The sequence below is a fragment of the Rhyacophila brunnea genome, unplaced genomic scaffold (assembly GCF_057557595.1).
Source record: "Rhyacophila brunnea isolate RB1 unplaced genomic scaffold, BYU_Rbru_1.0 scaffold_4, whole genome shotgun sequence".
NCBI lineage: Eukaryota > Metazoa > Arthropoda > Insecta > Trichoptera > Rhyacophilidae > Rhyacophila > Rhyacophila brunnea.
In genome coordinates, this window is record NW_028233068.1 from 11,162,872 (window position 1) to 11,178,153 (window position 15,282).

Consider the following 15,282-nt stretch of genomic DNA (forward strand, 5'->3'; position numbering starts at 1 on the left):
TGCCGGAGAAATTCTTCGATAAGAAAGAAACTAGAGGTCAAGCCGCAGATCAGTAAGAAGGATAGTGTACCAAGGCCTACATGTATAGTGTATAAGTATGGTTAAAGGGGCCATATTTCAAGGCTCCCCAGCTAATTGGCCAGGAGGAAAAGTCCAATTCGAGATTGTCATGATTTTAAAATCATTTACGCAACACCATTGGTCAACATCGATAATTTTTATTTCCTCTAATGTACCTGTCTATAGTCATATAATATAGGTACATAGTTTGAAATGTTAGATTTATTATATTTTTATTAAATGGTAATATATGTGTTTTTTTGTATTATAACAAAAGCTGTTGGGTAACTTGATATAAATATACGTAATTAAAATAAATTTAATTAAAAACAATCATTTATTGTGTGAAGCTACCGATTTGTATCAACCCAACGTCCTTTCAAGACTAAAATAAAAGCACACCCGAATGTGGCAAAGATGTAGACAAAAACCTCTTCTACAGAGATTGAGCATAAATGTATCAAATTTGAGCAAAAAGAGGACCACTGGTCCACTGATAAAGTTAGTTACAAGTGACTTCACATTGAACGTTCATTTGCAGATAACTTCACACTACTGTTATTATACATAAATACCAATTTTCAGGGCGTATAAAAGTCAATCTCACTTCGGCATTATTATTCAGTTGAACAATCCTATAAAATTTGTGTAAAATCACTATTAAAATAAAAAATGGATGCCATTGCTTGAGTTATAAAATGTCAAAATAATTTCAAATGTCATAACAGAAATAATGTATAAGTAAATTTTATTGACCATAAATAGTAAAACTGGTTGTCGACCTCACATATTGTGGGAGTGTTTCAGGTTAGAGTCGGGTTAGTTTTGCGCATGCGCGCTTTCCATTCATGGTAATAATAATGGAAAACAACACGGCCACAGCTGTTTGAAAATCACGACAAAATAAATATGGTGGCCACCACGAAAAGTTTCCGACCAACCGCAAACGGTAAATAGTTAACGTGATTTTGTATAAATTTTACATGCGTATAACACGAATGCTTTTACCATTATGGCCAACGGAGACAATCCGATGCAAACAGGATTTTTAAAGGCCCATAAATATTCTGTATGACATTAATTTCATATTGTATATTGGTACCAAAATAAAACTATCATTATATTGATAACTCCTGTAATTAATTAATATGTTTGTTTGTCTATTTAAATATATTGAATAGTATAATAAATCAGTACCTCTCTGATTAGTAGATATCATCATCATCATCAGCCGGGGTCAATCCACTGCTGGATGAAGGCCTCCCCAAGCTTTCTCCAACTCTCTCGGTCCTGTGTCGTTCGCTGCCACGTATTTCCGCCGAACTTTATCAGTTCGTCAATCCAGCGGCTTTTAGGGCGACCCTGTTAATTAATATAAAATAAAATATCTTTCGGCCATTTTTGTTCCGTAATTTTTTGTTTTGTTTTTTTTTTGACGGATAAGTAGATGTTGGTTATCATTAGCTTAATAGTTTAGTGCGGTTCACACTTGATATCATAGCCCCCACAAGAGGGGTTTTAGCCTAGGGGCCCGGGCTAAGGGAGGACCATAAATGAGATAAACAAATATATTAAATTTGCTCTAATAGTAAAAAAGCGCTATTTCATTTCGGGATTATTACTTAAAAATATATATATATATGTCTGTGCAATGAAATTTTTGATTAATATGTGTTGATACTCGACAACTCCATAATTTGATGTGTTAAAAAATCGCAAAAAAATACAATGAATTTTATTTGACCTCGAAAACGCCACTATAGAGCGTCAGACTGCCATTAACCTTAGCGATAGGTAGGGGGCCCGATTCAGGATGTGGGAGTCATGCCTGGTATCGTATGTATTATATTAATAATGGGTATTAGTCGCTATTTAACCAAACATACAATATATCCTTTTATGGTATTCGCCTTCAAAACTTTCTTAGATATGCGAGTGTGGTGAGATTCAGATAATGGAATACATCATGGAATCATGACGTAACATGTATACCTTCCAAGGAAGAGTTTCAACCATAGACCCGGAAATTATTACGTGAATTCATGCCTTGCCAGATCCATTGAGAGCTTACATAATCATATGACTAACTCCGTGGTTTTGTTTTCTGATGTATTTTTCTTTTTAAACAAAATGTTTTATTTGTTTATTTTTTTACTATCGCCATATCGTCATCGTCACCCGGGGTGGATCCACTGCTGGATGAAGGCATCCCCCAGCTTCTCGGTCCATAGTTCTTTCCTGCCTGGTACCTACATCTATTTAACTTTATGAGTTCGTCTATCCAGCGTGGCGTGGGTGTTTAGTGCCCCATTGGAGACCACTCTATTATGGCATTTGTCCAGCCCATTGCCATTTCATCTGCTTAGAGACTTCTATCACATCTCGTACTGTTATCTGCTTCCTTATCCATTGGTTTCTTTTGTGATATTTACGCGTTATGCCCAACATGCACATTTCCATGCCACAGTACGCTACTCGTATTTTTACAACGTTTTTATTAGGTCGTATTCTTATTTGTCCGGTGGTTGTTTGTCCGGTACAAATCTTGTAATCGATTTTTAATTAATTTCCTGACTAGCTAGACATTTGAAACCTTTAGAATATATCAGAACACGATGCCAATGCATTTTTTTTAATACTTTTAGCCATCTTTAAGTAGAATTAAATTCATTTTCAGTTAATTCTGTTTTGTATGAAAAGTTATTTCGGAAGAAATCCGTAATCCAATCCACTATTATTGGTTGCTAGGAAATTATTAATATATACGAAATCAATATGAGTGTCAAAATAACATTTCAGTATTATTTCTATCAAATACATTTTTTTTAATAGTTTAAGCTAGTCAAGTCAAGTTTATATGATTCAACAGAAAATTTAAAAACGTTGTACATAAAAAGTTCTTTTTATCTTGTAATTATTTTGGATTTCGCCATATGATTTTATATAATATATTTGGTATTGGAATAGTGCCTATATATAAATTGCACGCATGGATGTTTTGCCACATGGCTTAAAAGGTACCAATAATATTCGAGGCGGAAGTCTTTTTCCAAATTGTCACGAAATAAAAACAGCAAAACTATTGTTCAACATTGACCATATTCACTTCTTTATACAATTATCTTCTAGGAATTCTTTTGTTTTCCTGGCGATGTGCATGATCAGGCTTTTGAAAAAGGTTTGGAAATTAGTTCTAGGGATATGAAAAGAGTAGATATTACTTAATGCTCTCCGTGTATATAAGACATTATTTTTTCATTAAACAAAATTTGTGAAAATATTATAATCAGACAAAATATATCAACACCATCAATTGCTCTACAGTCCTGTTTGGATCTCAGCTACCTCTAGAATACCTATCTATGCCTGGCTGTCATAGAGGCCGCAGTTCTTCAGTGTTAAACGCTTAGCGTGGTGACGTCGCTATGAATGCAGCCAAGCCATCGCATTGCATTTTGGGTCTCCGTCCGGGTGTGTTGTTGATAATATTTTTAGATCCTTTCATCACAAGCGTCCCAACTTAACAAAATTTACTATGGCTGCGCAGATAGGTGAAAAATTACAGAGTTTTACATCGTTTGCTAGACACCATTTTCCAAATTCGTCAGACGCCAAATTCCAATACAACTTTTCTATATGGCGTAGGCCGTAGAGGGTCTACGAAGCTCTACGGCATAGTAATTATTATTACAACGTTTTTTTAAGCTCGTATTCTTATTTGTCCGGTGGTTGTTTGTCCGGTACAAATCTTGCAATCGATTTTTAACTAACTTCCCGACTAGCTAGACATTTGAAACTTTTAGAATACATCAGAACACGATGCCAGTGTATGTTTTTAATACTTTTAGCCATCTTTAAGTAGAATTAATTTCATTTTCAGTTAATTCTGTTTTGAATGAAAAGTTATTTCGGAAGAAATCCGTAAACAGTAAAACTATTATTGGTTGCTAAGTGGGTCCTAGCAACTAAATTATTAATATTAATATATACGTGCGTTACTATGGAAATAAATATGACATTTCAGTATTATTTCTATCAAGTACAATTTTTTTTGATCGTTTAAGAGTCAAGTCAAGTTTATACGATTCAACAGAAAATTTAAAAACGTTGTATATAAAAATTCTTTTTATCTTGTAATTATTTTTATACCTAAAATAGAAAAAAAAACTTTCTCTAGATGCAGTCTAAAATCATAAAATTAATGCCAAAAATGACTCGATAATTGCGGATTCATTTGTTTCAAGCCTCACTATTTTCGCCAGTTTAAAAAAAGCTTCAATGCAATTATTATTGATTGATTCACGCAGACAATTCCAAAAATTATTATAAGCATTTTTATGATTAATTCGCTAGGTTGCCGCTTCCGTGCAGTTTTACTATTAAGTGGTATACTTATAAGTATAATATAGTATAACAATATACGATATGCCGATGATACTGTGCTGATTGCTGATAGTTTAAAGAGTTTACATCAACTGGTAGAAAAGGTTAATGAGGTCAGTAATTCTTATGGTTTAAAAATGAACCTCAAGAAAACAAAACTATTACTAGTATCAAAAACAGCGACACCAGACACCAACACAAATTTTGTCATTAACAGCGAACCAATCGAACGTGTGACCCATTATAAATATTTAGGTACATGGGTCAATGAGGAATGGGACCAGTCTCAGGAAATAAAAACTAGAATTGAGATCGCAAGATTCTCAAAATGAGACGCCTCCTTAGCAATCGAGATCTTAACCTTGGTCTAAGACTGTGTATGGTACGTTGTTATGTGCTCTCAATTCTTTTCTATGGTATGGAAGTATGGACGCTAAACCAAGAAATGTCACGGAGACTTGAAGCTTTCGAGATGTGGCTTTATAGACGCATCCTCAAAATTCCTTGGACTGACCGGGTGACAAATGTTGAAGTTCTCAACCGAATGGGGAAGGACCGAGAAGTTATACGTAGTATCAAAACCAGGAAACTACAATACCTCGGCCACATTATGAGAGGACAAAAATACAGCATTCCTCAACTTGTCATTCAAGGAAAGATCAATGGGAAGCGTAGCGGAGGACGGCGCCGCATTTCGTGGCTTAAGAACCTCCGTGATTGGTACGAGTGCAGCTCCACCGAACTGTTCCGGATAGCAGACGACAAAGATAAGATCGCCTTGATGGTGGCCGACCTCCTCTAGGGGATGGCACAATAAGAAGAAGGTATAATATGGGAGGGGACGACGATTAGATTTATTATCGTCATTTTTTGCTATTGCATTATAATAAAATTGCAGGTAACCCCAGTTGGGACCTCACTCCTCGCCGGACTTCATTTTAATTATTTGATATATAGAATATTTCTTGTCAACTAACTGTACGCTGTCTCTCTTGATCTTAAAAATATAATTTGTCTTCCACTCAAGTTGTTGTTTACGCCACTTACCTGCGTATCTATTCTATACACAAGACTGCTTTCGGCCCGCTATCTAGGGTAGGAAGGAACGTATCAACATCAACTAAACAGTCAGTCTAAACTGACTGTCTCGCTCTGAAATTTAGCATAGCCAAGAGAGGTGCTGTTAAAACATAGCACTTATTGTAACAATTACAAATAATGTATTGTAATTGTTACAATAAGTACTAATACTTTAATACTTTCCTACCCTAGATAGCTGTTGTAGCGGCCGAAAGTAGTCTTGTGTATAGAATAGATGCGCAGACCTAGAAAATATTGACGAGGTGCTCTCGTTAATCATTCAATCGTCCAGGTATCCTGCTATCCATAATCCAGGGAATAATAAAAATACAACATATTTAGTCCTCCATTTTATTTTATACTTATCAAAATGCATTCTCAGTGAGTGAGTACATAATCAATTGTAACTTAATAATTATATAATGTAATTACATGTCTTCATGATCAGCTGTTTTAAATTGACCTAGAGCTTTTAGATGGTGACTCTCCTCACTAAAATCCAATCAATAAATTATTCATTTGATATGTTGTGCTATAGATCGCGCAACCAGAGTTGGTGCGACACAGATACGAAAGATTGTGTGTATTGGTGAATTTATGAAGAATACAGTATTCTTTTAGAGGCTGTTCCTTTTTTGAATGCGTCTGTATGAGTATTCGGCCGCCCCAACTCTGGTTGCGCGAACTATACCAATGATTATTTTCAATTAACCAATGTTAATTGTAATACGATTTAGGTAATCACTTCTCGATTTTGGTAATATAACGTATTACATAATATCAACTATACTGTGAATTTAGATATTGTGCTAGTTATTGCTTATCTTCGAATGCAGTATGGGAAACTGTTTGTAGAAAATGATAATAGGTTCATATTGAAAATTATGAAATTTATTAACGAAAATTGCAATCGAAAATCTTCATTTTCTGCAAACATTGGCACACGGTCTTGATGTTATATGAGAAATATTAATAATCGTTTATTATCATTCTGCCTTTCACAATAGCACAAGTAAGGTGAATGTACGAGGTCACCATTATGAAGAGGGCGATCTACGAATCATATAGCCCATGGCCGGCAAATGATTGCCGCCTATTCAGAAATACATGCCTTATTTTTCGTCTAGAAAATTATTTTCCTGGAGGTTCTGTGTAATTAGGTGACACATCAATACTAAGTGTGAATCTGTGAATGAATGACTCATTACATTTATCAGTTAAATATAGTGAGATATAAGATATTCTGTTGGGTACCATTATTTTATGATATTATAGTGGAAAGTGAGAATTATTATGATGCATATTATGTACTTGGTATATTATCTACATAATACAAATATGAACAATATAATATCATTCATTTTCATCGTGTATCTTTTATTCAATTTTATATCTAAAAATCCCAAAAAAATCTAGATATTATCAAAGTATTCAAACCAATGTTTTTCATTTAAGAAAATGCTTTCGTAAGAGAAACCGATATCCTTCCTGTTAGTATCATAACTATATTCTTCCAAATTGAATTATTTAATTATAACTCAGTTATTGCTATGCTAATTCCCAGTCCAGAGTGGTTTTAGAGGAGCTCGTTCAGTGCGGCTCCCCTTTTGCCTCGAAACGGCTGCTCTAAGAATCGCCAGTTCACTTTCTGCTTGCTTTTTGCGCTGAAAAAGTACAAAGAAAATCTAATTAAAACTTTCGCCCGTTTATAATTTTCTGTTATAGTTTATCTTAAATCACCATTTTCAAATATTTTTAACATTCTTAAAATGTTATTAAAGCAATATGTCTAAACTGTCAAAACTGTCTATCTCGCTCTAAAAGTTAACACAGCTAAGAGAAGTGTTGTTAAAACATAGCATTTTTTGACAGTTAAGACGGTTAACTTATTGTAACAATTAACTTCCTCAATACATAAATAAGATAAACTGCCCTCGATAGCCGTCGATAGCCGTCGATAGTAGTCTTGTGTATAGAATAGATGCGCTCGAGTAGAATTTGTGTACATTGCAAGTTCTTTAAACTATAAATCACTTACTGAAGCGAGATTCAGACGATGAAATTGTGTTTTGTCTTGGCTACATTATCAATGATGGGCTGGACACATAGTTCGAAGAAAAGACAATCGTTGGACAAATTTAGTCATCCAGTAGTATCCAAGAGGTACACAACCAAGCAAGGTAGAGCTAAAGGCAGCAGGATCGATGAAATGATAAAATTCTGCGGAAGTACGTGGCAATGCAACGCACAGGACCGAGAGAAGTAGAAGCAGATTGAAGAGGCCTTCATCCAGCAGTGAATAGATTCAGGCTGATGATGATGATGATGATGATGACATTACCAATGTTTTTTTCTTTCCATGTCTCGTTATTATTACAAATATTATTTTATTCGATCAATTATTTCAAAATTAACTTACTCTGCTTTCTGCCAGAATTCTTTTTTCCAGAGCTGTGAGTCGACTGCGTAGCTGCTGAACTTCTCGAAGCAATCGACCAGCAGCTAACCGTTGATCAGCCTGGAAAAATAGGTTCCTCGTGTTGGTAATTCAATTAACTTTGACTCGTATTTACTTACATACTCGTACATATTATTGTGAAAGTAGATATTTATATGATAACTGAAGGTTCAATAATTATAAGTTCAAATATCACCAATGCAGGAAAAACTATTAATTTCCTGATTGACTAATTGAACTGCTTAATTTCATTTATTGCGTTAACCATGGCCTTACAAGGAGAGAGCTGACAAGGCTCTAACCCGGGGGCCTGGGGTTTGGATGGGGCGGCATGGTGAGTCAACTAATTAAGTAAGATAAACACACACCACAAATTTTATAATTGTAAAAAAGTCGCCTGCGGCGCTATTACACTTAAAGAATATTATTATTAAAAAATATATGGCTGTGGGATCCATTTTGATGTGATATTACGAATAATATAATTAAATGATAATTTACGATTGGAATTTTATTTATTAATTATTTTTAGTATCTTTCCAGACTAATAACAATGGCTATTTATCAAATATGGCGATGGGTCGCATGTTAAATTTGGCTTCTTGACTACCACAAAAAGGAATGAAGATCAGTGTTTCATAATATGATGTGAAGATTTCTATGTGCCGACAACTTAATAAATCAAGTGGATTTATTTAAAAATAAAAAAAATCGCTAAAAATGCTCGGACTGTCTTTAATTTTACCATGCAAAACCCTGGGGAGCCGTGGAATGACATTTAGGGGAAAAAACTACTAGTAGATCATCACATTGCCCTTAATTTTAGCGATAGGTAAGGCGTCCCTTCAAATATTCTGGCATGGGCGCCCGATTTAGGATGTGGAGGCATGGTTGTTAACTGTCAATTCATGGTGGAAATGCATTGTGTTAGTAATTTTAATAAAACGAAAACTTTATCGTACTAATTCCAGTTATATTTAATAAAAGTGGAATCGGTACAATTACATTTGAGTTTTATTTAAATTAATAATCAAATGATTAGATTAACTGCGTAAAGGTTCTGTTAAAGTTGTTGGAGTGAAAGTTTAAATAGGCATGATGATTTCTATTGTCTTCGACATAGAAGATAATTCACTTTGTTTTCTTTTGAAAAATCTTTTAAAGTTTGCTTGTAATTTATACACACCTATCGACTTTATTAATGTTTAAAATCTTAACCTTTCTTTCTGTGGGACTCAACTTTTTTAGTGCTAACCCGTATTTTTAGATTTAACATTAGGGGGCGGTACGGTATTCCAAACATGGCATCTCCATACAATTTCCTTCAAAAACTTTTTTTGACCATATCCGATCCTAATAAGATCATATATGGGCCTCCACAGAGTGGAGGTTTTGATTAATAGATTTTTATTTTTACGTTAAATGGATGCTAACCACTTGCTCAACATATTGGATCCATACTCTTAATACACATTGAAAAACAGATTTGTATTTGCACGACATTATACTCTTATACACTTGGCCACTGTGGGCATCAAAGACTTACTTTACGGTGTTAATAACGCAATCGATCTGAAACCATTGCAAACAGATACCTCGTGTACGGCTTTCAGATAAAACATAAAACACGGTTATCTTTGATCTAAATTTCGAGATAATTCCCCGACCATGTCCGATCCTAATAAGATCATACGGGCCTCCACAGAGTGAAGGTTTTGTATTAACAGATTTTGTTTTTACGAGAAATAGATGTCAGCAACTTGCTCAACCTATTAGGTCCATACTCTGACTCATACACAATTTGAAAAACAGTATGTGTACTTGCCAGACCAGGCCAGGCGTTCTGGCGGGAGCCGAAGGTGGCCAGAGAGCTGATCTCAGCTAGTTAGGCCATGGAACCAAGAGTTGCACAATATGACGACATGAAACGGTGCATGAAAGGTATAATGAGTTAAAACTATAAATGAAATTAGTGTATAAAAAAAACAAACAAAATAATACGGTGTGGTAGACAAATGAAAATACGCCGAATACACGTTTCGATGAAGTGGATGAAGCCATGAAACATACACTCTGTTTGATGATCGCCCGATATGTTATGTGACAGCGATGCGCTAAGGAACATGCTAAGTGGCAGGAGGTAGAGAATGGACATATCCAGATGTGGATCCACAGTATGTACCTTTTTCGAAGGCTTCTTATCCTTAGAAACCTTAACGTCAGCAGTAATATTCGAATTATCAGGAATGGCATTTATTTCGTCAGTAGAGTCCGTGTGGCCGGCGTGTTCCCTCTCATGGGCCTCAGCGTGCTCTTTCAATCGCGTGACCTGAGCGATAAGTGTGTCCCTTTCTAGCTCCAGAGCGGTCCGGGCTTTTCTGGTCGAAATGAGTTTTGCAGCTTTGGCGTTTCTGCAGTCTCTGGCTTTGGCGTGCAGTCGCGCTCGCAGCTCGTCGTGCAATCTCGACAGCGTGGAGCGAGACGCTTCGTGCTCGACGCGAGTACGCAACACGTCGTTGATATTGTTCAATATCGAGATTCCTGTAATAAGATATTATAAATATTTAATTAACTACAAAGTCCCAAGCGCCCACGCACCGAGAAATCGAGAAATCCAGTCCTACAAACTTATCTAAAGAACGGTCAAAGATGGAACTAGAGTCTGTCTTCTATAAGCTGGCGTGCCGGTTTCTCCCCCCCCCCGCTTCAGCATCCACCTCGTTCCCTCCCATTGAAAACTTGCAACAGTTGAACGCGATGCACAATGCTTTCCGTGTGACGTGTACGCCAGTTTATAGAATACAGACTCTACAAACTACCATATGGACGCCATTTTGAAAACTTCATTCGAATGTCTGATTCTGTCTAGTTGCGAGTCTTGATTGGGTAGTTTTCGACAGTGGCTCCTCCATCCATTGGATAAAAATACAAAAGCCGATCGTCAATAGTAGCTCAATTTGGAAAGCCCCTCAGTGAGTATTAAAAGCCATTAGTTAAAATTTGTCGCAATTAAGTATGACTCCTTTAGAGTAGTGGTCTATGTGCGTGGGCGCGATACCCGAGAGATGGAGGTTCGATTTCTTCGGGGTGTCTTACTTTTTTCAAAAAGAAGTTTTCAAAATTGTTTATTAATTATACGACATTTCTTTTGGCATTCCCCAGTGGTTAAGCTACAACATACGGCCGTAGCCATTTTTTTAAACGGTACCGTTTAAAAAAATCGGTTAGGTACATGTTCAAACACGCGCGTTAACATCATTTTACTCCCTACTTCAATTATAGTTTGTCAATTTATGGCTACGGCCGTATGTTGTAGCTTAACCACTGGGTAATGCCAAAAGAAATGGCGTATTTCAAAAAAACACTACCTTATTCTTAGGTCAATAATTATTATAAAGCAATCATTATTCGTAAGATGTTTATCACACTTGAATGGTCAAAGACATAGCTTATAATGAGTATCTTTAGAATTATCTTCAAATGTGTTAATCTTGCCCATTTTTTGAATAATAAAATGCCTAATTCTTGTCAAATTTGGGATCACAGAGATTATCAATATAATTTTTTATCGTAAATATTTCACTATAATAATGTTGATATAAATTATACTGATGGTTTTATAAATGCGTTTAAAAATTAATAAATGTAAAAAATCTTAACACCACTGCACATTTATGTACTGAAATATGACTATATTCTAAAACATTAGAGCGAGAGGTTTAAAATAATACTATTTTATGTAATAAAAATATTTTATGCAGTCATCAAATGTTTAAAATAAATATAAAGGATAATAAGGCTTCAAAATTATATAAATAGATTATCTACAACGTTTAAGGTATGTCCAGGATCATGCTTTTAAAATAGAAAAAAGCTCCATTTTGACCCACGCTGAGCACGTCCGCCCTTAAGGCAGTGTTAATAAAATTTAACAGGTCCCACTGATTTTCGTATTTACTTATAGTTTCTTTTCGTTTCAACCGCGGTCGCATGCACTTTTCCGAGTAAATTCACTATACCCAGACATTCTTAGCGATGAATTCCTAGCCTTTAGCTATAACTGTACGTACTCGTCGGCAAATTATTGCGACCTGTCGCATCTACAAGTGTTTATTTGAATGCGCATGGAAATATTTATTAATAATGATTGTGTCCGCGCTTTGGAACGCGAAACATTGGATCCCAAGTAATTGCGGCGGCTCTCGTACTCCAGTGCGTAGGGCATTAGCCTTTCATCTGGGGCCTCCGGATTCGACCCCAGTGAGGTTACAATATATTTATATGATTATAATCAGGGTATTTGTGATTGCGTCACTTCTATTACTAATTGCGCGGCTGTTTCAGTACACTACTGTCGTGCATATTTTAAACGCTTTGAAAGCTTCGAATGAAATAAAATTAACAGTGCGCAGTGGGCGGTAACGTTCATTGTGGACAACTGTATTTCTCGATTTTTTTTTATTTCGAATTCTCATAGAACCTTTGACACGGCAAGTGGAACTCGATGAGATTTGTTGAGGAAAAGAAAAAAAATGTATTAATGAAAAATTCTTACGTTGTTGATTATGCAGCAGTCTGGCACTGGCCGGCTGCATCGCGGGAGCCAGGTCCGGGCTTGGGGCGCCAGAGTCTCTTCCTTGTTCCAAGATGGCGTGGTCGTTCTCTTTCGTTAAGTCCTTTGCAAAGTAAGTAATATGTAAACACTTATATAAAACCAGTACAAGATTTTGAATAAACATTTCAGTAGCAGGGCTATCTGGTGAACTCTAATCAAATTGGCTTTATGTAATAATTTAACATTTCCCGAAAATTTCAGCCCGAAAAGCACACGGGTCTTCTGCGCAGTTTCTATTTTTAAAACGTTATATTGAAGCCAATAACAGATGAACAAAACAAGTAAATATAGCATTGATTTCATTTGTACGTATGGAAAAATAATTGGGTAACTATTAATTAAAATATTCGTGCATATTATACATGTATTGTGGTGGTTTCTAAAAAAATTGGAGACAATTTTTAAAAGTATTAATAAGATTTATTGGAAGGTTTTAGAAGACAGATGATTTTGCGAATTATTAATTGGGGAAAAAAACTTTAACATAAATAGGTATGAAATACTTTTCTTTGGTAGTAGTGAAAAATGATGAGGGGATTTAGTACCAATTCTATAGGGGGACTTGAGGCATTTTTTCTGTTTTACACGAGGCACGTTAATAAATTATCTTGCCAGCAGAAAGTTCTTAATAATGAACAAGAATTTAGATATTTTTTCGTTTATCCTATATAATTATGAAATAAATATAATATATGGTTGGGGCAATCGACGCCTTCATCTCAATATTTCCCTCCTACCTCAAATCCTCGTTATTATCGCAAGTCTATCCGGAACTCAGTTACTGGTCACCAGTTGACCGTGATTAATAAATAAACTTTAGTTACATCAAGACAATGAGCGCAAGTAGGCTTGTTACAGCTTGACCGTCGTTAAAGAGTAAATTCAAAGCGCATACAAAGTGATTCAAAAATAGTTAAATATAGACAACGAGCTTGTACAGTATAACCGTCGTGGAAACAATAATAATTCTATTAGAGTTCCGTGGAAACTTTACTTAAAACATGGAGTATTTGATTAGTAACTATTATAGGTTACATTTTGATATAGTTTCTCTCTGTTTAGAACGAATGTGACCGATGATTTACAATTTTTTGTGGGAATATTTTTTTCCGTACACTTGGTTGATTGTTTTACATATTGATACTCATTTAAGCGTCAATTACATTGAGCTTCTTTACGAGCTGTTTGTTGGCGAATTTATAATCTGCCTGTAAAGTCGTCCAGTGTAATCATCGAACAAGCTGACAAGCAGGTTGTAAACACTCTACCGAGAAAAGTTGAAAGCCGGTCAACTTTCCACGCTACACGCCGGCGTGTAGGCCTACTGCGTCTGCGCAGTAGAGCGCAGTAGCAACCTCCCGGTAAAAAAACGAACTACGTTCTGTCAAAATAGTCGCTGGCTTGTGGCTTCTCAGCGAATGGAAAGTTTTGTGTGTAATCATCAAATCACAGTAGCTGATTCGCCCGCTTTTAAATTCGCCAACAAACAGCTCGTAAAGAAGCTCAATGTAATTGACGCTTTAGTGATACTGGCGCGTTTGGAGTACTTGGCCATTAGATATAATTAACGTGTTATTTAAATGTGGTAATTAAAAGGTCAGCGGTGATTGTTTTGATAAGTAGGTAACACTATTTTATTATTTCTCACTCCTTCGAATGCCGTTGTCTTCTGCAAGGATCCCAGATGAAATCTGACGGCAGGCCGCTTTGCTTTCGACGCCATCTTCTTGTCGCAAAAAATGAGGAAGCAAGACGGGTGTGATGATAAACTATGCGGAGGTTCGTCAAATAAAGTTTGGTGAAGCTGAAGAATGTAGAAAATTGAAGTCTGGAAATAAAAATAGCATAAATTATAACGAGGTTTGGATTTGAAGTTGTTATGTAGACATCCACGTTGGCCGCACAGCTTAAGCGTCGGCCTATAGCGTCGTGGGTTACAGGTTCAAATCCTGGGTCTGGCAAAAGTACACATATTGTTTTTCAATTTTTGTGAGTCAGAGTATGGTCCTAATAGGTTGAGCAAGTGGCTGACATCCATTTCTCGTAAAAACAAAATCTGTTAATACAAACCTCCACTCTGTGGAGGCCCATACTGCCCTTCTATGGAAGAAGGCAGTAACTGACTCTCACACACTTTCGAGATAAATGACATAATGTGGTTTTTTTCCAACTTAAGTACTGTGAATTAATAAAAAACGGTGATAATTTTTATTAGTAGGATATTAAAATACAAATAAAGTAATAATAAACAAACAGTAACTGCAATAAATAGGTGCAATTACTGGGTGTTTGCTAAGAAATTTGTATTATTTTAGCAGATGTCCATTTTTTCACTAAGGATTTTAACGATATTTTAGTGATAATTCTGATTTAAAGTGAACAGAATATATAGCTTTCAAAATTACCTAACGGATGGTATTCATAACTCAATTTCACAAATTTTGCGAGTTACTGCCTTCTTCCTTGGAAGGGCAGCATAGGATCGGTATTTTGCTTTGTGGATTACATGTAGGCTTAAAACAGGCAGCTGTCAAAATTAGGGGACTTCAGGAAAGCAAAAAACAGCAACTTGGTTTTAACAGCAAATTGTTTTTGTAGGATACTATGTAATGAATTTGACAACATTGGCAAGGCGTAGTTGCTTAGTTTTTAAATGCCGAATATCTCGAAAATTAAGCATTTAAAG

The 15,282-nt window shown here is 35.7% G+C and overlaps 1 protein-coding gene across 1 annotated transcript; it reads right to left on the reverse strand.

The window, feature by feature from the left end:
- Positions 1-5,863: 5,863 nt before the first annotated feature.
- LOC147066885 (uncharacterized) lies at positions 5,864-14,319 on the reverse strand. Its single transcript, XM_085954760.1, has 5 exons — positions 14,245-14,319; positions 12,537-12,657; positions 10,164-10,522; positions 7,943-8,041; positions 5,864-7,187 (listed from the first exon to the last, which is right to left on the reverse strand). Exons 1-5 carry the CDS (start codon positions 14,317-14,319, stop codon positions 7,077-7,079), a joined length of 765 nt encoding a protein of 254 aa, XP_085810886.1. The 3' UTR covers positions 5,864-7,076.
- Positions 14,320-15,282: the final 963 nt, after the last annotated feature.